We start from the raw sequence: 25,437 nt of genomic DNA, 5'->3' as shown, positions 1-25,437 counted from the left end.
TATACTTATGGACAAGCGTTCATCTATGTATATTATTAATACGATTTAGTTTTATTTCAAACATTTCAAAAATTATCTTCACTCTTCTACATTCACCATCAAGCCTTTTTTCTTTGAATGTAGATTAACTTGTTTTATTTCCAATTAATTTATATTTATTTTTGAAATGTTTGAAATAAGACTAAATCGTATTAATAATATAGAGAGATGAACGCTCGTCCATAAGCATAGTAAAAGAATGTTTTTTTTTTTAAGTTAAATTATGGTCAGGGGGTCTTAAAATGTGTATTCCTATAAAAAAATTTTTTGATATTTTTTTTTTATTATGATACTTTATACCTATATAGGTTGGAAAGTAAAAATGCCTGGGCAGTTGTGATTCGAAATCGCATATCAGCTGTGTTGAGAGCAAGTAGGGGAAAGACATTCGTCTTCTTTCTCGAATCCTCGAAGCTATACCGAGCACTAGAACTCATATACAAGGTGGTCACGCATTAAGAAGTGTAAATAGAGGGGCAGTTTCGTTTAGGCACCGAATTGCCGTTTGATAAAACCGGATTGCCTTTTTCAATCCCTCCCATAGTCAACTCAAATGTATTTACGGACACACTACAGTCTACTCGTCGATACTAATTCAGTGAATAGTTTCTCAACTGACCGCCATCCATGAGAAGAGGCCGCTAAAATCACCTACAAATTTTCAGGTCGGTATGGCAGTCAGATTGGGTCACGAGAGTTCATAAGGTAAAAAAGGTCTATTCGTGTACCTCGCTGTGGCAAAACCCTAGTCCAGTCGGTACATATTCTAAATATGTGGCGCAATTAATGAATCTCATGAAAAATTCATAGAAAATTGATTAAAGAATACTGTCATGCACTTATGCATTGTAAAAGAATTAATAGTACATAAATGAATACAGAAATATTAGGTCACATATTTAAATTCATGTATATAAATATTATAATATTTTATCTACTAACGGTAGAAAAGATTGCTACCAATTACTGTTAAAATTTGAAGTGCACACAGTTTGAACATGCTCAATAACATAAATTGTATCTTTTTTTTACATCTGACTAATTGAGCTTACTGTTTTGTTACTATTCTTTTATAATAAATATTTTATAGGAAATGTGTATTACCAATAATTACTTGTACCATTGAAAAGTGCATTTTTGCATTTTCGAAATGACAATAAATACAAGGTATCATTTTCAATTATAAAAGACATATTCAACACGAAATTTTTATGTCTCTCAGGTTTAACTAATCTAACCTTCAATATTTAATATATTTTGCAGAACGTTTATGCTTTCCGTACCACACTTCTTGTCGAAGCTATCTCGAGGCTGTAAACACTATAGGTTCGGAATTGATCGAGGAATGACTCGTATATTTAATTTAATGACCTAAGTTTCTGATTCTCCTCTACTTTTCAAACTAAATTGTCGACTCGATTCTCGATTTGATACGAATTGTAAATTATTACGTAGTTGTATTAAATGTTACGTTTAACGTACGGCGAAAGTTTTTTATGTTTTTCATTTAATTTAATGCAGTTAAATCTCTAATTTTTATTGTGCTTGTCGCCAACAGAGTTTACGAGTCTAAAGAATTCAGCATATCCTCCCTTGAGCCATGATTACCGATCAAACTTCTATTAAGTTGGGTAGTGCTAAATCCACAGCTGGAGATCGAATTAGTACAGAAGGCAACGTGACCGTCATCAAACAGTTGTATGCAAATTTACATTTACGTAGAAAGTGAACAACTGTACAATTAATTTAAGATTAGTTATGCCATTTAATCGAAGACAGAAACTAATGTCAAATGGAAATTTATAATCTAACTTGTACCATTCGATGCAGTTTTTTAATCTCTACATACAGGGTGTTCGGCCACTCCTGGGAAAAATTTTGATGGGGGATTTTAGAGACCAAAATAAAACGAAAATCAAGAATACCAATTTCTTGACTGAGGCTTCGTTAGAGGGTTATTAACAATTAAATTCAAAAATTTCAAATCGTTCTAAAAAAATTATTTTCGTTTGCGTGGGTCAATTACAATCATTTTGGTGAATAAACATACTCCTGAAATGTTGCGCATTTTCGAGAGAAAAATTCAGTACGAGCGGAACTTTAAACGTTAATAACTTTTTAACGAAGCCTCCGTCAACAAATTGGTATTCTTGATTTTCGTCTTATTTTGGCCTCTAGAATCTTCTATTAAAATTTTTCCCAGAGTTGGCCGAACACCCTGTATAAGTGTTAAGATACTGATGACCCAAACTTAGTAGTTTAAGAAGTATACCACTTTGAAGTATAAAATATAAAAAAAAAAGTTTAGCTTAACAGTTAAGCTTTACAGTGGTATAACTCTAGAATCATTATGATTAGTGCATAAGTACATCAATGCTCTTTTGTAGAGATTAAAAAACTGCATCGAATAGTTCAATCAAAATTATGCAAATCCATTTGAAAAAAAGGTACAATTGCACTTTCTGATTTTACAATTTAGTTTGTACATTTAATTGTATGTTGTGGCATTTTTTTTTGTATCCCCAATGGTTTTAGAAACATTGCTTTAGAGATACATCCTATCTAAGCCGTGCTTAAAATATTTCTTGGGTCTCAAGAAATGTTTTATAATGTTTGGAGACAAGCATTCACATTTTCTGCTGCTAGGAGTGCCCAAAGTAAACTTTGTACTTTCTTATAAGATTATTCTCACCAAGGACACTGGCAGAGAATAAGTCAATACTTTAAGTAATCGAAACTTCGATCGACAAATATTGTTTTAGAGACATCGGCGATGATATTCTCTGCATATGTTACACGGAGACCCACGACTTTTTGGTGGCAGGCTTAACGGATGGTACGGTCAAATTGCATAAATTAAACACCGCGGGCGACGTGTTAACATTGTGCGATGCTGAAATTATGCAGAAACCCAGCCCGACGACAGCAATTAAGCACAGACCAGTTCGCAAATCTCATCCGATCACGCGAACATTTATCGCGACCTGTTAGTACTAGCAATTTTCACGATCTACCGTTTCATTTGCGCTCTGATGGCGATTGTTATGAGATTATAAACGATCGTAGACGCTAACGGCTGCGTGAAATGTTGGCATTATCCGAGCTCTCACTGTCTCTACACGATACGGGAGAAAAGACAGACACTGGGTTTGGCTTATCATAATCATCTGCCGAAATTTGTCACCGTGGGCGACGATGCAAACATTTACCTGTACGACGAGGAAACCAAGATGCAAGAAAGAGTATTTCAAGCAAGGTTTTTCGCTACGATTTACCGTACTTTGTTCCAATCGATAACACGCTAATTTATCGGTGTTCTGTACAGAGTGTTCGGCCACACCTGAGAAAAATTTTAATGGGAGGTTCTAGAGGCCAAAATAAGACGAAAATCAGGAATATCAATTTCTTGATTAAGGCTTCGTTAAAAAGTTATTAAAAAATTTGAAATCATTCTGGAAAAATTATTTTTAGCTGCGGAGGTTAATTACAATCATTTTTGGTGAATAGACATACCTCTTAATTCCTACGCATTTTCGCGAAAAAAATTCCTAATCGAAAATATAATGTAATGGCCAGAAATGGTACCTCGAAACTTCATTCATATCTTGAAAACATCATAACTTCTGAGCGGATTGGACGATTTTAATGTTTCAAACGGCAAACGATGCGTATTTTGGCGAAGAATGTGTAGAAATTTCAAAACTATTCGAAAAGTTGTTCCTTAATCTTGTAAAATGAGAAAGACCCTATAAAAGTGGTTCAATTTTCAAACGGCCATAACTCCTACAATAGTGAATATATTGAAATGAAACTTTTTTCTGAAGTAGAGCTCATGGGTACATACAAAAAAGTATTAGACAACTTTTCTGTAGGATGTCAAACAGAATTATTAGAAATGAAAAACGAATTTTTAAGAAAAATCAACAGGGGGTAGGTAGATGCCTAAATGTTTCGGCGAAAAAAAATTTCAAATCGTTCTAAAAAAATTATTTTTACCTGTGGGGGTCAATTAGAATCATTTTTGGTGAATATACATACCCTCGAAATCCTATGCACTTTCGAGAAAAAAATTCGAGTAGGTGGACAAATTGCCGTTCTACTGACGGAATCCACAAGGTTAATAACTTTTTAACGAAACCTCAATCAACAAATTGGTATTCTTGATTTTCGTCTTATTTTGGCCTCTAGAATCTCCCATTAAAATGTTGCCCACGAGTGGCCGAATATCCTGTATGCAATAACACTGGTCAACAAATTGTATAATAGTTTGTATTCTTTACGATTAAGGTATCTTCTTATTTATTTACATATACTGAAATAGCAAGTAACAGAGAAAGATTTAGCTCTATTTTGAACAATATAAGGCTCGATTCTTTTAATTCAAACAGATTAAAATATGCTAAAATACAATTTTCTTTTTTCACGCGACACCTTCGTTTTACGGGCCCATTCCCGATTGAGCTGGTGTAGTGATGACATGTATTAATAAATATTATTACAATATTACGTTATATAGATTTATCATATGAAAGTAATCCCACAACAAATTTACGTGGTGTTTTCATGATGTTAAAACTAATGAAACAATGAAGCTGGAAATATTGTATTTGCATATGCGCAAGTCTACTCAGCGTTGTTTATATTTAATTGCCAGCAATAGTCTGCTAAAATTTAAGATCAGATTTTCGGATACATAGAGTAAAAGTCGGCAAAAATGATTCTTTTTAGGAAAATAGCTTGATCTTAAAAAGATATGAACTATTATTTACAACTTGTTGACCAGTGATCTACCATATATCTAATATACCAGTGATTCCCAAAGTGGGCGCTACCATCCCCTGGTGGGTGCTGCAGCGATCCAGGGGGGGGGGGGGGGGGGTGATGGCCACAGGTGCATTTGGGGGCGAATGTTTTAACTTTTTTTGTATTACCTCTCTATTCCGAATTCAATAAATAGTTTCATAATTTCAAACTTCAATGTTTCTAATTTACACCTTTCTTTACTATATTTTACGAAAAAGGTAGAAACATTAATACATATATCTTTCTGTTTAATTGCTATTAAAATTTAAAAAATATTAATTTCCAGGGGGCGCTGAGTAATATATTTTCTGGAAAGGGGGCGGTAGGCCAAATAAGTTTGGGAACCACTGTAATATACTATAGCGAATGCATAATTTACGATATTTATATTTCCAATATCACCAATGATTCCCCTTAAAATAGTTTTTACCTTCGCTTACAATAACTCTATTTGCGACATTTAAACCTTATAATCTACGTATAGTGGTTTGAATTACGACAATTCTAATATATAAATATGTACTTTTTATTCTAGCCAGTCATTGGAAGTCATGGACGGTCACAGATCGAGAGTCTTCAGCGCGTGTTTCAACCCGAAATCGGTACACGAGCTAATATCTGGCGGTTGGGACGACACGATTCAGTTCTGGGACACCAGACAACCTTATGCACTTCGACGCATATCGGGTGTACACATGTGTGGCGATGGACTCGACATAAGTAGGAATGGGAAAGAGGTATTTACATCCAAAATTCAAGGTCGCTATATTTGCCTTAACAATTTCTATCACGAAATAAATACAAAAACATGGGTTTTCATATAACAACATGATCCTGGTCCTGAAATATCCTCGTCGTTTCCATAGAAACAAGAAGTTGCTACCACATAGTATTCACCATACTAAACAATTTGTTCGCTCGAAATTCTTTTCGCCTGTACAATTGTAGCAATTATTCAGGTATCCAGCGATTGACACTATATAGAATTATCAACATTATTTCTACCGCGATTTTATGCATACCCATTTCGACCAAAAGGTGCCTTTTCCCACCTTTGCATTCCGATGCAAACAACTGTGGAAACTAATCGTTAGAAAAGAATCGAACAATCGATGAGAAAAGATTGAACTTTGAATATAATTTCAAGTTAAAAATTGTACATGGTGTCTCTCGACACCTTTGGTAGAAATAGTATCAAACATACGTCTACTCCATTCTTCACAGTGTCCGTATAAAATAAAATAAACTGAAAATGTTGTTTAAGTAAAATGAAACTTTACAAATTGCTGAGATACACTGGACTTTTAAATTGAAAACAGTCAAAATATTGTCTTCAGTTCTTGAAACAGTTCTGAGAATCCGAGAAAATGCTGTAACTGTCATGGATCTGTCGGTTCCTCGTAGTTCAGCAAACTATTTTGTCGTATTTAATGCATCGATGCATCTAAAAACTCCATTTTTTCTGTAACGAACAAAGCTCTAAAATATCCTTGTTGAAATTGATTACAAATATTTTTACACACACTGTGAACTAGAACTGATATGTCTGTAACAGTTAGGACATTTTCTTTCGACTCTCGCAACTATTCTAAGCACCGCTTCCAACGTTTATACTTAGGAATCGGTCGTTCGCAATATTTCCTATCGAATATACACATTCTGCAGATCTTGTCTTGCGCCTGGCAGAGGCAGAACCCAATTCAGTTGTGGGATTATGGTAGCGGAAAGCTTCTCGTTTCCCTAGAACCTGATAGTTACTCTTCTCTGCTCTATTGTGGAAAATATATTACAAACATGTTTCTCGCATGCGGCGGCACGGATGTAAATCTCTTCAGAGTGGTGGACTTGCGATCACACGCTGTAAGTATTAACGAAAATCCCCGGATCGGTCGGCGGCCTGTAATGACACGATTGCTTGTTTGCTTCGACAGACTATAGCGATGATTAGAAATTTAAGCGGAGGCACGTATAGCATGGACGTCGGACTGGTGAATCCAAAGCACGCGAAGAAAACGAGAATGGCCACCGTCCTACCACAAATCGCGTTTTGCGCTGGCAAACAAATCTTTGAGATAGACGTTCAACTTGGTTGACATCGAAATTTCACCTGCATACCGTTATGTGAATGACCGTTTATGCGTTTCTCAGAATTGAACGCATCCATGGAAATAAATTTGTGTGAAAATTCATGGCTACGGTAATTGTTATTAGACCTGGGCACGATTTACAATAGTGCACGGTTGAATTTCCACTATCTATCTCCGTTCTTGAGTTTAAGTTGAGATTAAACAAAAACAATTTTTATTATCCGTACTTTTCACTTTAAAGGGTATAGCCGAATAAATTAAATGTGCCCTTGACATACGATAGATCCACCGATAGAGCATCAGAATCAAACATTCCAAGTTTCAACCCTCTACCTCGTTCGAAAGGGTAGTTATAGGGAAAATTCGAATTATCGAATTCGTGCCTATTTTCCGCATTTAATCGAACACGAAAATTATGAAAAAAATCTGGTGCGTTGTGGTTATCGAGATACGTGTTTGAGAATTTTTTTCGATTTTTCGATCCCAAATTCTAGGCGTGAAAAATTAAAAATGCAAAAAACATAAAAAAATACGGATTTCGTATTGAAATTTTCGAGACACTAGATTTACGTAATTACTGTAAATGCATATTGTCATTGTGAAAAAGCAACTTATATTTTGAATTTTTATATTCCCTATATTCTATGTTCAGTAGAACGGTGTATAGAATAGAAAAACAAAAATAAATCACCAAATTAAAGGTGCTATGGACGTTATATTCAAAAGTATCAACGGTATTTTCAACAGATACAATGGTGCAGTGAGTAAGATGCTTAACTTTGAATACGCTGTAAACTTTTTGACGCGTGTTCACGCCCCGGTTTACAGCACATCTTTTTTTTTATTATATTAATTATATATTTTTTCAATTTTCAACTATATAACAATGAAAGTCTACTTAAAATATTTAAAAAATATTTTCACGTAAAATATACATGAAAACTCACTGCACCATCGCAGCTCTTGGAAATACTGTTGATACTTTCAATTATAACGTGCATAGCACCTTTTATTTCGTGACTTGTTTTTGTTTTTCTTTTGTATACACTGATCTGCTCAACATAGAAATATTTCAAACCATAGAATAGAGTTTTCTATTAAAGGGAATACAAAAATTCAAAGTATAAGTTGCTTTTTCACGCGAAAAACGTCGAAAAAATCGGTTTTTGATTTTTGCTACTACGACGCACCATGCTAAAAAATCTGAAAAAATTCAGAGACATAACCAATAACAATACGCATTTACCGTAATTATATACATCTAGTGTTTCGAAAGCTTCAATACGAAATCCGTATTTTTCTGTTTTTTGCGTTTTTAATTTTTCACGCCTAGAATTTGGTATCGAAATATCGAAAAAAATTCTCAAATACGTATCTCGATAACCACAATCCACCAGATTTTTTTTCATAATTTTCGTACTCGATTAATTTTGGAAAATAGGCACGAATTCGATAATCCGGATTTTCCCTATAACTACCCTTCCGAACAAGGTAAAGGGTTGAAACTTGGCACATTTGACTTATTCGGCTATACCTTTTTTTGAGAATGATACCGGATACATTCCTAAGATTCAGACACCTCGTACTTTTAACTAACTTAACAAATACAATATGAATACAATGATTGCTGGTAATGGAAACATTAAACGATTCGGCAATTTAGTTTCTGTTTTTTGTAACGATGCATTTCATATGGAAAATGAATTAACATGTTTCCAATCGAATTTGAGACAATTCAACCGTGCATTGCTGTGCTCGAAATGTAAGACGAGAAATAATATTTCGTACGACGGAATCGTTTGCATAACTTTATTATTTTCTGTCGTGGAAATTAATTTCAGCAAAGACACTCTTTATTCTTGCCGGGAGCCGAAACAAAACGATTCCAAAGTGAATTGTTTCCAATTCGAAACGATACTCGTGTCCTCCAAAATTTTCAAGCGTAAAGCACACCATTGGCGATGTAACATATTTCTTTTTTTTTTTCTTTTATTCTAATTCAATGTGTTACAGTTTCGATAGCATTCGGTCTCGGGATTGTTTCTTCTTTTTTTATTTCGAATACTTGGGTTCCGAGAGACAGCAGGCGGTTAGAATGAACGTACGAGAAAATTATTTGCAAAATTATCTCGGTAATAAAATATATTTCTACACACACACACAGTCGTCACGGTGCATCTTATCAAAACAAGCCTCGCATTCATCATCATCAGGGGGAGTATAAAATTGGTCAACATGGCTTTGCGAAACGCAAACAAAGAAACGAGAGAGGGTCCGATGATATGTGTGAGAGAACGACGAACAGCTGACACAGAGATTTACGGGCGCGGCAGTGTTTCCCGAGCCGGTGTGTTTCTCGTTGTACTTTCGCGAATCGTCGTCGCTGGTCGTAAAAAGAAAAAAAAAAAAAAAATATCTGTACCCGGTTCGATCGAAACGGAGGGGGGGAAAAATCAATCGGTATCGCACGACGATGCTACAGATTAGTGGGTAGTGCGAAGGTGTAGAGTTTGATAACGATTGGTCGAACAGAAGCGCCCCAGAATCGTTCGAACGATTCGCGAGCAGCTCCTCTAGGAAAACAGAGGGTTCGCTACTTTCGTCTTCTCGCATACTGTGCACCATCCTAATCACATTGTTCGTTCTAAATTACTAATAGTTATAGCTTAAACGTTAACGTCGTTCCGAGGTCTTTTTTGTATACAATCTCTCGCTTCGCGCCTCGGCAATCACAACGGAGCAGAAGAAAGAGCCAAGCACGGTAGCGTAGCTCGGACCTTTCGTTCACAGCCTGACCGAGCCGTCGCTTTCGTCTTCGAATCAGCCGCGGACTGGCTCCGACTTCTGCATGACGTCTACGGAAAAAAAAAACAAAAAAAAAACATCACGTTTGATTCCAAGCCCATTTAGGTCTATGACGACACCGTCGTAGGAATAAACAGTTTCAGCGTTCTCCTAATTGTTACATTTTCAGCTTAAAAAATAATTGAACTAAGAGCAGGCCAAGACACGTCTGACGAAGAAGGAACATAAAACGTTGAAGGATCTTGAACGAGCCTTAAAATTACACTCGGCGACGATAAGATAGGGCCACCTATAATCTTGCCAGTGTTCTCGCGAAACTGATGCAATTTTCTTGCGCTTTTTTTTTCTTTTTTTTTTTTTGTGTTGTTTATTATCATCCGCAACATTCATCGTGTAGGGCTATGTAATAGCAGAAAGACGAAGAAAAGACCGACGATCATGCGATCTAGAAAAAAAACTCCTAAAAAAAATTGTTTAAAAGTGACGTTATATCTTGTAACTTCTGATGCGTTCGATTAACCACCACAGAAAGACTTGTATTTGAATCGTATTTAAGAAAACAAACACCTCCGTGATTTTTTGTTTAGGGCGTTTGTTAAAATTCTTAGATATTATCCTTCGAGAATATATTATAAAACGAAACACAATTTTGGCAAAGAAAGTGATTCGATAGCCGTGCAACAAAATATTCTTCTTTCTTGTGCTACTCTTTCTCTTTACTCGTTATTGTGTCTTGTTGCAAGGCCTTAAAAGCATTTTTGTGGGAACCATAATCAACAGTCTTTTGTCCTGCTGTGACTACATAATTTAAACGATGACATTTTGCGAAAGGTAATCGCCAAGTTCGTGGATTTTATCAGTTTTTTGTAACATTGAAAAAATAGGTGTCCTGCCTTTATCTGATTACACTGTCCAACAAATTAAAATCTTTCTGTTCTGCAATATCCATTGGTTCCTCGTCTCGAAACACAAATTTAAAAAAACGGACAAAATTAGGTTTCGATGGACAAAAACGTTACAATAGAAACAAACCCGCACAAGTTGAATTTACACAGACACACGTGTCCTGAACAAAAAAGTGGAAATATGTTATATTTTCTGATTAAAACAAATTTAATTTAATTTTCAAATACCTAAAAATTGCATGTCTAAACTGTAATACTCCCTTAAATAAAGAATTATTATTATTAACCGTGTTTGGGACGAGGATACTCACGCCTGGCTGACATTGCAGTAGAAAATTCGTGTTCGACAATGATTATCGCGAACAGTAAATTCTACAGAGTGTCACAAAACGATATGTCCACGCAATGTGATGCAACACCTCTGGATCGGTGAAGATCTATTAAAAATCTCTGCCTTCGGAATTGTCCTTGACAGAATGAGAAAAACGTAAATTTACAATAAAACTTTAATATAATTTTTCAAGAGAACTCGATCGAAATCCTTCGAGACTTTCATTCTTTATAATTTGACGTTGAGAAAGTTTGTAAAGAAGGATTCGGTGGGCAGAAATTTTTGACAAATTTCTAACCGATCCGGAGTTGTACAATCACACTGTGGCGTAACATATAATTCCGGGATGCCCTGTACGTCGATGGTGGTGGGAAGCGAATAATAAATCTTGTCCTCGTCGATTTGTCGTCGGTATCGAGGAGGATTTGTCCTCGATTTGTTGGCATCGGTAGAGATCACACAGTTTCATCGTGGCCACGACAACATACCTATTCACTCAGGTACGCGCGCTCAGATTCGACAAGTGGGTAAGACAAATCTTTCCCTGTATTTTTTTTTTACATCGTGTTGTAAACCGGACTGCTGTGCCTAGGCCTAACCTGCAGCCTGGCAAGAGGATGCGTCCTGCCGTGCTGTTGCTGCTTCTTGCTAGCTGCCACGACCCCGGCCGAGGGTACCGGCGGCCTGCCAGGAGCCTCTGGCGCCTCGGCGAATAGCGGGGACGAATGATTGTCGATCATGATCGGCGCCGACCTTCTGCTAAACTCAGGACCGAGTTTCGACTTTGCCGACGAGTCCATCGCGTCCCACTCTTTGTCTTTGTGCACGCGCAGTTGAATGTCCGCGGATTTCCTTAGGTCCGGCTTGATCTCGTACTTGCCGACCAGCACCCTGACCGACCAATCCTCCGTGCCCTCCTGCGAGGACGCTAACGCTTCATCTTTGGTCTCGGACGGAGCCTGAATCTTGGACTCGTCGTGAGGTATCACCGGCGACGAGGGCAGGCTCCTGATCTTCGCGTCCCTTTTCGGCCGACCGACCATCGACGACTCGTTCTCGAAACTGTTCTCGGGACTTCTCTCTGGCTTGCTCGACTTCGCTTCGAACTCCTTCTTCAAGTTCTTCACGATCCCGGACGTGTTTCGCGGGCACTCGGTCTCCGGGGAATCGTCCACGGGCAAACACCGTTTGCTGAACATCGACTTGTTGCTCAGATTCTCTAGGACCATTTTGTGGTGCTTGACGGAAGGGCACTGGGTGGTGTTCACGACGCACGGGCTCGAGGTTTCGCTCTCGGATCTACAGGACCTTAAGGACGAGGGGAGATCGGACTCCGAGGAGAGAGAGGAGGGCGCCGGGGCGCTGGTGGACAGCCTGCCGACCGGAGGAATCGACGAACTCGCGATGTCGATTCCCCGGATGGGACTCGGCGAGCTTCTGGCGGCGTCCACCTTCAAGTTGTGCTCTTGACACGGCGACGAGTCCCTCCGTCTTGGCGTCGGGGACGCCGTGTAGTGCAGAAGCACCGGGTTGTACGATTCCTCCTCGACCGGCAGCCTGTTGTCCTTGTCTACCGCGTCGGAGGTTTGCGTGCACACGCGTTTCACCGTCCCGGAAGACGTGTTCTCCTCCAGCTTTTGCTTGGTGCGCTTCACGGTACCCGGATGCCAAGGTATTTCTTCCTTGTCGTAGGGAAACAAACCGCTGGAACCGAGCAGATCCGACGGCCGCATGTCGTACGAGCCCCAGGAACTGTTCCTGGACGGTAGCGTGGCCCACGAACTGTGCACAGAGTTATTGTCCAGAACCACGGCACTGTCGTAACTGCTCCAGGAACTCTGTCGACTCGGCGAGTCTCTCGTCACCGGTTCCCCTTGTCTCTCCTCGCGGTCGAACACTCGGTCCACCTGCGTGCTGAAAGGGTCGCCGTCCTTTTTCGTTTTCCGTCCCAGGGTACCGGAGTACACCGTCATCGTCGCGACGCACTCGTCACTCTCGGCACTCACTTCCCCGTTAATCTTAGCGTTACTACACGAATTGGTACACGTTGCGTCCGACGACGCAGTCCAGACTAGACATTCACTATCGTTGCCGCTGTTTTCCGTTTTCTTACCCCGCTTCTCGCCGGACGGCCACGCGTCCTGTTTCGCGGACACGGTCGACAAGGCCGCCAGCGTTTCCTGCGCGAGTCCGTTCTCGTTGTCGACGGAGACCGGACTCTGCGGTCGCGGCGGTTTGCTGTCCGGATCCGAGCTCGGCGAGGACGGTTTGCTGCTCACTGCTTCGAACTGATTCGTCAGATTCAGCACCAAACCTTTCCTTCTTTGGTGGCCCTGCGTTTCCAATTTACTGACCCGATTCTTCACGCTCGGCGTGTCGGTCGAGGGACCCGGCAAATGGACGATTTGGTTCTGCGAAACGCTGTACGATTGCCCGTTCCCGCAAGGCATCAGGACGTTTCGTGCCTCCGGAGTCGCGTTCGGCTTGAGGTTCGTGGAACGAAGGAGGTCCTCCCTGGTCACTTCCGTGCACCCTGCTTTGTCGATACTCTCGAGGGATTGCGAAAGAGGAACTGCAATAGAAGATCGGCGATATTGTAAATTGTTAACGTTAGAGAGATATACCTAGTATTCTGACTGACAAGGAGAGTGCAAGGCCTTCGAGTCACCGATTTAGTTCAAATTTTATACGTTGATAGATTTCCTTTCCCTGTTTATGAAGATATAGTATAGGATGAGGGGGCTGGTAGTCAAATAACACTCCAACTAGCTACCCCCAATTATAAAGTTTATTGCTGAGTGAGGGGTGTAACCACACGTAGGTTTTTTAATAATATTTGAAATTGTCAATGAAATTGACTAAATGTTCCGACTGACTGTGTTACACTGACCGTGTTCAACAGACTGAACAATGACTGAGTCTTACCGACTAAGTGTAACAGACTGAACATTTTGACATCGACTCCCTCGAATATATATCCGTTCTTACCCTAATAGAAAGCTTAAAATTATCCTTGCATTCCTTTCCGTTCATACTATAACAAGAGCGTAGTGGTAATACAATGGCCGCTACATAGGCAAACTTTCAATAGTTTTTTAAATATTTACAATTAAAGGTTTCTTACTCCTTTACATTTATATCTTCATAAAAAGGGAAACGAAATCTACCCACGTATAAAATTTGAACTAAATCGGTTACCCGAAGGCCTTGCACTTTTCTTGTAGATCAGACCTGGGCGAAAATTTCAAGTACACTGGTGTTTACTACAATTTAAAAACGAGTACCGACCGAAGAAGAAACAAACTCAGTCTATGGAGGGATAAAATTTGACTACGTACCAGGTGGCAACATATTTTCGGCGATTTTCACGTTTGGCGACCAACTTTTCGGCCTCTGGCTGGTCTTCTTCAACTCCAAGCCCGAAGTAATTTGTAACCCGTTGTCTACGTTGCCAGACTTCTCCTCTTTCTTGGACTGACTCTTCGCCGAGGTAGGGGACTTCAAATTGGTGTCAGACTTTGACCTCTGAAGTTTCTCCTTGTTCTTCATAGCATCTAGGATGCCTTGATAAGTCTCCAGCTGTATCAGGAAACTGTTATTAGGCTTGATGCAGTTCCGTTTGTCTTTCACGTGTTTCCAGGCCTGAGAGAAGTCCCAATTGTACGCCTTCATCGCGTAGGCGATCACCACCGAGGCAGATCTGGATACTCCCATCTTACAGTGTACTAGTACCTTGGAACCTTCTTTCTTTGCCTTGGTGATGTACTTGAACGTGTCGTCCCAATGCTTTAGTAGGTCTGTCTTCTCGTCGTCGTAGACACGTACGTTCAAATACGTGAACATCCCGGGAAAGAAGTTGTCGATTTCCCTAGTAACGTTCAGAATATGCCTGACACTGGACAGACAACGATTACAATAGGCTTAAAAGACTTTAGGGATCGTAGACGATCGATTCGATAATAAAATTCAAAATAATTCTGTCGTCGAGATATTTGGGACGATAAAGGGAAGAAACTCACCCATTCTTTTGAAGTTCCTCCAAGTTACTCGCGTTCCACTCGCTTCCTAGGTAAACGTGATCGAATATTTCAGTCGGCGCGTCCATCTGACCCAGAATGGTGAGCATCTCTTGATCAATGAATGGCTTAAACTCCCCGAGATCCATGTCGAGGTCTTCCTCGAGGCGACCTCGAATGTACTTGGAGGTTACTTCGTCGAGATCTACGGACATCATGATTTCCTTCAACGTTGACCGGATCACGCGCTCAGTCTCGTCCCTTTCTCTGGGCCTACGGTAACGAAAGTACAAATTCTATGTAGTAGATCCTTTGCCGTTTGATATATTCGAGTTAAGTTCTGATCGAGACTCACTTAGTGCGCACGCTGTCCGGTGACGGTGGTCTTCGGGACTCCAAGTTGTCCATAGCATGCCACTCGTTGAGACACGAGCGATCACTCTCGATTCGTTGCTCATAGTAACTGACCCAATCGTGCGACAAGCCACCCAGGAAATAGTTTTGTTCTCGAGCCTTACTCGATACCTTATGCAGCGTCTGCAACGCCGACCTGGGAAGGAATCAAAAATCAGATTGTTAGACCAAAGTCCAGTTGGTTTCGTTCTTTGCATTTCGTCTAGCCCCGTAACTTGGAAGTGTATCGATCAAAACTAACTCCCGTTACACCGATCAAAAGATTGTTCCTCGAACAGGAAAAAAATGGATGACAATTTCCCGTCGAAAGACTGACTGGTCAACCACGAACGAAACACAGTCATGATACTAGAGGAAAACTAATCGGTTTGTGACTTTTTTCGTTTTTCTTACTGAAAATTTAAACTTAAGTTACTGCTTGACATGGAGGCCATTATACCAAAGAACAATATAACATTTATGGCGGGCCATCGATATCATTTCATAAGTATTAATTTTTGTAATATTCATCTGCCATTATCAGTGAAACTTTTTTTTCTAATGCCTATGTATCGTTATTTGTTCAACCTTAATTTTTGTTGATAATCGTAAACAAGAATAATTAATATTGTTGGTATTCCTTTCAAATTCTTTGAGGCTAGAGAATTGCTTACACGTTTGCACAATTAAATTGCAATCAGTCGGTAGAATTCGGTTACCATTTTGTTATTGGCGAGTGGTTTAGAGTGAATTCTTCTGTTCTAGCAGATCAAGGAGTAGACGATCTTAAATCTAAGTGTCGAAGTGTTTCGCAAGTGTTATGTCATTGCCTACGAAACAAGACTGCAAGGCTTACCAACCAAATGAATTTAAAGGTGAACTTTCATCGCGGACGTTTAAAAATACTTCGTCAAGGATGGTACTGTTGGATGTGCTTTGGCAGTCACTCTTATATTCCTCGAGTAATAAATTATTATAGACATTAGAAAAATCAACTATTTTTAAGGAAACATCGTATCGAATTTGGCTTCTAGTTTTCAGTACGACCACCAAGTTTGGAAATTATCTTGGTGATTTCCACCATGATCGATCGTATTAGAAGATTTGGAAAAATTATAAAATAACTAGGGACTCGATTATCTTACATCGATTCGGAAAAAATTCAGTGGCGAATTTAAAATTAAATATTCTATTTAGCTTCTATTCGGCAGGAGGAACGCCTAAAAGCAGTTTATTTTTGTATCGCTATCTTCAGATGGAGACCGATGTTCTTAGATCGCCAAGTAGTTGTTCCCCTTTCGCGTCTAAACGTGATTAGATAAAACTGTTTCCGGCTTTCTCAGGGCGCAAACCACCAGAGAGGCCGGTTGACGGAGCGTCAAGTTCGTTCTTCGTGTCTGATGACGTGTTTTCAGAGAGTTTTGCGTAACAGTCAACGATGCCCATCGACGAGTACAGTCACGGATTTACAATTAAATATTTTACGTAACGAGCACATATTTAACCGGTGTCGATATTGTCGACAGTTTAGCTAAATACTGTCTAACGCCACTAGCTTCGATCGACAATCCCTCTTCTAGGGATCTAGGGAAAATCTAGAATCGTACGATGACAAAATGATTGTTTAAAACTTCCTTCCAGACACTAGAAACTAGTTTTAAACTGTGATTCTCCACTTGTTTGATGCACGAAGATTAGAAAGAGAAAAATTCTAGATAAAATACAGACAAAATGGAGTATTTTTAAATTTCTAGAATCGCACTTACTGTAAAAAATAATACATCGACAGTTTTCGATCGTCTCAGCTTCGAATGGCCTCGGGACGATAGAAAGTTCAACTCTTCCTGGGAATAACTGGTCGGATCGAAATAAAAATCGACGACGTCGTAAAAAACGATAAATTCATTTTACGTCTGGTGGAATTAGAAATCCGTTCGAATATCAGGTTTTCGACAGTCACTGGCGATGATTCGTCGATGTCGCGCGAAACGAGGGATTCGATTTCTGTACGAGTGGTTCGGTATCGAGCGCTTCCGTGTGAACACCATGCCAAACCACGAGCTATTAACAAAGTCGATGTTCCGACGGTTTGCGCAACAGATGAGGACAACAGCACGAGAGAGACTGAAGCCCGAGGCGTAGCATCGTAATTATAATGAGTCGCGTCATCGGCTGATCCTAAATGGAACGGCTTGTGAAGCAAGCAATGACGAACCGATTGCTCGGGACTGTGAATTCAATTCGATGTCGTCGGGGAATGTTCGTTACGCGACTGTAATCGTACGAGGGTCGTTCAATAAGTCCATAGAAAAAGATAGAAAAACAAATTGTTGGGAATTCCAACATTTATTAACGGACCTTATCTAGTTAATATTAATTAAATTACTTAATTATCAATTTAACGTACACCTTATTTAGTTTAAATTACTTAATCAGCAATTTGGCAACTTTTTGTACCTTATGGTACAATGCAAATTGCCGTACTGTAAAGTCGTTAAAAAACCATACTTTGGGACCGCGGACACCTACCCCTGCACCACCCTTAGTGAGTGGGATTTCGAATTTCTGAGGACTAGCCCAACGAGGGATGGGCAGAGGTTTGATTGGCAACACTGAATCTTAGAAGTTAGAACACTATCAGAACTCGATAAGAACAAGTAAGAACATTGAACACCGTAAGTACATCACTAGAATCGAATCACGAACATTAAAATTTAAACTGTTAACACATGTACTATCCAGTGATGACTTGATGGCTACGCACGCTGATTGGCCGTAGCGTAATAGCGACGCCTGCTCTCAAACGCATTGTCATTACTGGCTGAGTTGCTCACAACTACAATTCCATCGCGTGGCAAAGGACGTGAACGAAACGTATAGGGACAGAGTAGGATAAGACAAGACTGGGAGGCATTGACGTAATCGTACGCTCAAAATACTAGCCGTGAATAGGACAAAAATGTATCTCTCGTGGTTATGGAGACCCTACTACTATCCAGTGATGACTTGTTGGCTAGGCACCTACAAACTAAACGGGGCAAGGGCAAGGAGAGAAGGTCTTCGCGACACCTTATTCCCACTGAAATTTGCTGAGAAGTTGATCATCTCTGTCAACTCCACCCACATTTTTATTATAGTCTAAAACAACTGTTGGCTTCACAATATTTTCTTTAGTTTTGTAGTTTTGTTTCCCCCTATCAGCAAGGAGAGGCAAACTATAGGTTATACATTGTTGATAACATGTCGACATCTTTTTTTGTCTTTCCACTTTATTGCGGATATATTTTTACTTTGTAGTACAGTTGCTTCACCTCGTTTTAATGTTTTACTTTCTAAAGCTTTGGACATGTTTTCTATTTATTCTCAACGTGACACAAACATTTGTTTTAAATTTATACAATTTATTGTACAGGGTGTTCGGCCATACCTGAGAAAAATTTTAATGGGAGATTCTAGAGGCCAAAATAAGACGAAAATCAAGAATACTAATTTGTTGATGGAGGCTTCATTAAAAAGTTATTAACGTTTAAAGTTCCGCTCCTACTGAATTTTTTTATAGAAAGTGGGTGGATTTGAAATTTTTTTTTTTCGCCGAAAAATTTAGACACCTACACTCGTCGATTTTTCTTAAAAATTGGTTTTTGATTTTTAGTAATTGTGTTTGACACCCTACAGAAAAGTTGTCTAATACTTTTTTATAGGTACCCATGAGCTCTATATCAGAAAAAAGTTTCATTGAAATATATTCACTATTGCAGATGTTATGGCTGTTTTAAAATTGGACCACTTTTATGGGGTTTTTCTCATTTTGCGGTGTCAAGGATCAACTTTCCGAATATTTTTGCAATTTCTACATATTCTTCACTAAAATACGCGTTGTTTGCTTTTTTAAACATTGAAATCGTCCAATCCGTTCAGAAGTTATGACGTTTTAAAGATATACAAGAAATTTTCAAGTGACATTTCTGGCCTGAAATTATATTTTCGATAAGGAATTTTTTTCTTGAAAATAGTTAGGATTTCGAGGATATGTGTAATGACAAAAAATGATTGTAATGGACCCCTGCAACTGAAAATAATTTTTCCAGAATGATTTGAAATTTTTTAATTTTGTCTAAAATGTCAGTACCTACTCGAATTTTTTTCTCGAAAGTGGATGGGATTTCAGGGTTATGTGTATTCACCTGAAATGATTGTAATTGAGCCCCACAACCAAAAATAATTTTTTCAGAATGATTTGAAATTTTTTAATTTAATTTTTTAATAATTTTTTAATGAAGCCTCTGTCAAGAAATTGATATTCTTAATTTTCGTCTTATTTTGGCCTCTAGAATCTCCCATTAAAATTTTTCCCAGGGCTGGCCGAACACCCTGTATAAATTAAGGGAGTTATACCAGTTATCAATATTTAAACAATGGCCCTTTTCTAACAAGTTACTTTCTTCCATCAGATCCAGAACAATTTTCGTACTAGCTAGCCCTTTTTTACACTTATCCTTTCTTACATGAACCCTAAAATTATATATATATTTTGTTCTCGAATCAAATAACTAGTAGCATTTCAATCTGAATCGGGCTCTCTTTGTTTTGTTATATCGAATGTAAGGAATTCTGCTTCTACATTTCATCAAAGATTCATCCAAGGAAACATCTCGTCTTGGCGTGAATACTTCTTTGAATCTTTTCTCGATCATGTCCATTATCAATCTAATTTTATGTAAGTGATCATCACGCTGCAAACGTTCATTATTAGCAAAGTGTAATTTTCTTGAAATTGCCATGAACCTATTTCGAGGCATCACTGCTTTGAAGTACGGCGTTTCAATGCTCTTGTCCGTACTCCAATAACTTCGCAGTGTAGGTTTTTGCATCATAGACATCAATATAATGAGTGCAAAATAAACTTGCAATTCCTCTACAGAAATTTCTTTGAAACTTGGATCCTTTTCACCAAATCGATTGGTTTCAGTTACGATATGTTCAAGAAGTTCCTTTGTCAAAAACAGTTCGTAAATGTTCTCTCTAGTAAAATTTATGTTTTTATTTACACCACCAACAGATATAAATTTATGCAATTTAGGTTTGTCATTTTCAAATGGGTTAATATGCCGATATTGTTCTGGAAAAAGATAATATGGTTCGATGAATCAAAATTTGAAATGTAACGATTGAAGAAAAAGCAAAATGTCTGGAGAAAGGAAAATGAAACACAAAAAATCATTTATCACACCAACGGTTAAATTTGGAGGTGGTTCATTAATGGCGTGGGGTTGTTTTTCATGATATGGGATTGGAACCTTAGTACCAATTGATGTTACATATCTGGAAACGTTTCGTTACACGCGCGTATTTTCTTTAGTGAATTTCATTCTGGACAGGTGCCAAACACGCTGCAGTAGTCAGAAAAAGCCTCGAGACAGATCGCGGATGAAGAGACAAAGAAGATCAGCCAACACCACACGTTTCGTGCCCACCTAAAACCATGGCTAATGGCAACGGAGCAACATGTGCACAAGTTGAAATTTTTTTATCGAATCGAGAGCAGAAACAATGTATAACACTAAAAAATTATCTTAGTTGCTTGCAAAGTCAATGTCTTTCGTTCTTTCGGCTTAACTCGTTCACTGCCAGATGAAAATTGTATAATATTCTGCAAGATTAAAACTTTCACTTTACTGTAAGCTACATAACTTAAAATTTATTTCAGTACTTATTTTACCTTGTTAAAATTCACAAATTCCATCCAAATTTATTTTCCTCGATGTCTTAACTTGAGAATTAATTTTTCTAGTATCATAGTAAGTCAGGCAAAGTGTTAATATTATTTCTACTCTTTTGTGATGACAATAACTTCAAATTAAATTAGTATTTCGTGTCAGGTACCAATTGGCAAAGTAGAATCAGTTAATCTTAGCTTCCAAGCTGGAAACTTCATTATAAACAATGTCCACAGTTTTTCATACAGGGTGAGTAACTGAATCCAACTAGAACTTTATGTTGTTATGCGAAACGCCGATACAAGAACTTGCATAGTTTCTTTATAAAAAAGTACATAAGAGAGCATAAAAAAAACGCGTTTTATAGTCGAAGACCCCCTTAAGTGAACAATATTTTAGATTTCGAAGCTTCGAAATCGACCGAGAAGATTGTCTTTTGGCCCCGAAATAAATCTTGGATCACTGTGAATCGGTAGAACCGGAAACGCGAGTATGACCTTTGAGAAGAAAGTGGATCTTGACCTGGGCGAAGTTTTATTGGCCCATTGGAGGACACATCCTGCATACGAATAAGGAGCTGGCCAAAATGGGGACCGTTATGTCCTAGATCCGAAGAAACTCGGGTACCGGTGACGAAATTTGTTTGAAATTTATTTCTGGACCAGTGAAATATCGCGTGATGTCGACTCGAATCAGGTTCAAAAAATAGTTGCCGTCTGCAAACTTCGACGTTGATTCTATTTTCTAGTTTCTTCTTTCGGTGTGGGTGGAACTACACTCATTGTTTTAATTTTACTTTCCACGACAAAGGTTTCCATAAACAGATTTTTATTACTAGTCGTGTCAATTAGAGTATTCGAAAAAGTTCTTTCAGAAATTTCGAAACCTGTAATACTTTTATTGTTAACTTATCGCTTCAAATTACATATCATAATTCTATTAGAAGAAAATTTGCAGGAACAATGGATAGGATGACTCGTAATAACTTTGGCGTTGCAAGTTTCGTCCGGACAAATGCTGTTTTCTAAATTTTCTGTCGAAGATTATTTAACACTGTTACGATCATTGATAAACATTTCGAGAGTATTTAAGAAACAATGGAGTCTCGATTTACGAAGCAGACGAGCACATGGCGTAGCAGACGATGTAATTACCTGTGACCGTTGCTACTCGTTTGTGCAATCCTTGAACCGACGACGGTGACTCATTTTAGAAACACGCGTATGAGACGCGGAATTATTGTTGGTATATAAAACGATGAGTAAATTAACTGAAACACGACCATTTTTAAAACAACGATGCAGAGTTGGGATAATTTTACAGATTTTCGTATCGACTTTATTCTTATTTATCGACGTTTATACCGTACTGGTGCAAAAATAATTGCGTTTTTGAAATATAGGCTTTAAAACAATATATGTTAGGTTAGAATAAAGTTTTTTAACCAAAATAGGAGCCATGCGAGTTGAAACATAAAATCTTTTCTGGATATCTTCTCAGTTCTTGTCTCCTTAACCCCTTAACACTCATATTTTTCGGGTTAACCAAGAATGATCAGTTTTCTTTACTGGTTTTGTTTCTAAAAATGCGGTTTTTGTTACTTACAATGTTGTATCCAACGCATAAATTGAAAGAAAACAAATATTATCATCTCTTAAACCATTAGATTAAACAAATATCGTTTTTCAAAGCAGTCAGACTTGGGCATGAACGTTAAGGGGTTAAGATCCAGGCATTTATGCTAATTTTTTTCTCGAAAGTGGGTAGGATTTCAGGGGTATGTCTATTCACCAAAAATGACTGTAACTGACCGTCGGAACTAAAAATAATTTTTTTAGAACGATTTGAAATTTTTTTTTTTCGCCGAGAAATTTAGGCACCTACCCCGTGTCGATTTTTCTTAAAAATTCCTGTTTCATTTTTAGTAATTTAGTTTAACGCCCTACAAAAAAATTGTCTAATACTTTTCTGTAGGTACCCATGTGCTCTACTTCAGAAAAAAGTTTCATTGAAATACATTCACTATTGCAGGAGTTATGGCTGTTTGAAAATTGGACCATTTTTATTGAATTTTTCTCATTTTACGGTGTCAAGGAACAACTTTCCGAATATTTTTGCATTTTCTACATATTCTCCATCAAAATCCGCGTAGTTTGCTTTTTTAAACATTAAAATCGTCCAATCCGTTCAGAAGTTATGACGATTTAAAGATTCGCATCTAATTTCGAGATAACATTTCTGGCCAGAAATTATATTTTCGGTAAGGAATTTTTTTCTTGAAAATGCGCAGGATTTCGGGGGTATGTGTAATGACCAAAAATGATTGCGATCGACCACCGTAACCGAAAATAATTTTTTTAGAACGATTTGAAAAAATTGTTTTTTGACGAAAAATGTCACATCTTCTCGAATTTTTTTCTCGAAAGTGAGTAGGATTTCAGAGATATGTGTATTCACCAAAAATGATTGTAATTCAGTCCCGCAACCGAAAATAATTTTTCCAGAACGATTTGAAATTTTTAAATTTAATTGTTTATAACTTTTTAACGAAGCCTCCATCAACAATTTGGTATTCTAAATTTTCGTCTTATTTTGGTCTCTAGAATCCTCCATTAAAATTTTTCCCAGGAGTGGCCGAACACCCTGAATACGGTTTTTTTTATATTAATTATTTATAAACTTTTATTTGTTCCTTTTATTTCATCGCGCCCTAAAATATTTCAAACATCTTGAAGTTTACGAATATATTTTAGTTTTCACTAAAATTTCAATTTAAACTGCAAATTGGCACTACTTATTACTCATAACGAATATACTCGTCATAACACAAAATTTTGCACTTTTTTTATGACGATTATACTCGCCTTAGCAAAAAATTTTACACTTTTTCCATGACGAGTATACTCGTCAGAAACAGTTAATTGGTTAATAGTGAAAGAAAGAGATTTCAGTTTCGACAGCACGGATTTGTACAAACAATTCTCGATACTTTTACGAGCTGGCGTGGATCGAGGAAAGTGCAGGTAACGGTTGACCAACGCGTTTAACCGTTTATATTCGGCAAGAAAAGACCGCAGACGTTGAAAAATTTCTGCGAATCACACCGTAACGCGTTTCGAGAAACGACCGGCGCTCGTATTCGGAGCAAAGTAAATTTACCGGTGGAATCGTAAAGAAACGTAATTTTACCAAGTTCCATCGAACACGCTCCGGTATTCGTAGTTCTCAGCCAGGATGGCTCGCGGAGCCGTTGGATTTTACGGGTGCGCCACAAAAGTAGAACAATCTCGCCAGAAATAAACGTATAGGCTCGTCGTAGAACAACCGTGAAAGTTGCCAACGATCGTGTCCACTTTGCTGTCGTTGGTCACCATTTACAACGTCGAATGGCCATTGAGCTTCGCCGTCTCGTGATAATCGAAAGTGAAGGTATGCTTCGAGGTTATAGGTCCGGCCTATCATTCAGGTTATTTCAGATTGGAAAGCAATCCTTGCGTCGTTGACTGGATCATTCAAAGCCAACGTAATCCCCCTAAGTACTACAGTCTGGACACTTGAGTTTAGGAACTGTTCGATCTTGCAATACTTATCTTTAGAACACTATTCGAAACGATTCTTGGTAAGTAGATTATAGGAGGGATCGAACAAGTCCTGAATTTGGTCAGGTGGACTTTAAATACTGTAATCTAGACACTTGAGATTCGTCGTACGCAGTAGTAATTCTGTAGAACTTGTCTGAAACGACTTTGGCTAAATCGATTAAGAAATTAAACGACGGTAAATAAATTAGGTTCGCTGGAACGTAAAGGTGTATAATCCACACGAACTACACGAATTATCATTATTTATCTGTCGTAAATTTTAAAAAGAATCTCAAGTACTTTCGATGCTGCTTGTAAAATCGCTTCGAAAGGACTGGATGTTCCCTGTTTATTAACGATTTTTCTGGATCGTTCGGTATAACGATCCGCTGAATATATCTAGATCATGACAGCACATCTCGCCAGCGGTTATTCTCCGAAGCAGAACGAGCTACGTGTACGATTCCGTATATCCCTCCAACCTGTTCTACGTTGTAGTCACAACAGTGAAAGGAATGGAAACTATTATACTTCAGCATGCGAGAGAGTGCGGCCGAGAACAGCCAGTGACATCAACAGTGGCTGGTCAGAGCATTAACTACTGTCGATAACGATCTAACCGACACCCTTATGCCGCTAGTTACGATTGTCGTTCCCCGAGACACCTTGAAAACCCACATTTTTCTTCTTTGACCCAAATGTCCTTGATGAAATTCTCATTCGATATTCACGAATAAAATTCGACTAAATTGCATAAAAT

General features: G+C 38.4%; 1 protein-coding gene and 1 pseudogene across 5 annotated transcripts in view; one reads left to right on the top strand and one right to left on the bottom strand.

The window, feature by feature from the left end:
* Nucleotides 1–1,616: 1,616 nt before the first annotated feature.
* On the top strand, nt 1,617–6,935 carry LOC143343500 (uncharacterized; annotated as a pseudogene). The gene is made up of 5 exons (XR_013079980.1): nt 1,617–1,737; nt 2,802–3,295; nt 5,378–5,579; nt 6,508–6,702; nt 6,774–6,935. The product of XR_013079980.1 is annotated as an uncharacterized LOC143343500 (transcript).
* The window catches only part of Ssh (Protein phosphatase Slingshot), an 87,600-nt gene continuing 67,753 nt past the window's right edge, over nt 5,591–25,437 (bottom strand). For 2 of the 4 annotated variants that reach the window (XM_076768638.1, XM_076768640.1), the window contains 4 exons: nt 15,342–15,536; nt 14,990–15,259; nt 14,309–14,865; nt 5,591–13,542 (listed from right to left, as the gene is read on the bottom strand). In XM_076768638.1, coding sequence (XP_076624753.1) covers nt 11,528–13,542; nt 14,309–14,865; nt 14,990–15,259; nt 15,342–15,536 — 3,037 coding nt within the window. In that variant the 3' untranslated portion in view covers nt 5,591–11,527. Of the gene's footprint in view, nt 13,543–14,308; nt 14,866–14,989; nt 15,260–15,341; nt 15,537–17,145; nt 17,239–25,437 lie in introns of those variants that run through there. The other 2 variants (XM_076768641.1, XM_076768639.1) reach the window with 2 other exon arrangements.

The sequence above is a fragment of the Colletes latitarsis genome, chromosome 7 (assembly GCF_051014445.1).
Source record: "Colletes latitarsis isolate SP2378_abdomen chromosome 7, iyColLati1, whole genome shotgun sequence".
Taxonomy (NCBI): Eukaryota; Metazoa; Arthropoda; class Insecta; order Hymenoptera; family Colletidae; genus Colletes; species Colletes latitarsis.
The sequence above is the reverse complement of the archived record's forward strand: the minus strand, read 5'-3'. Positions and strand labels throughout refer to the sequence as shown.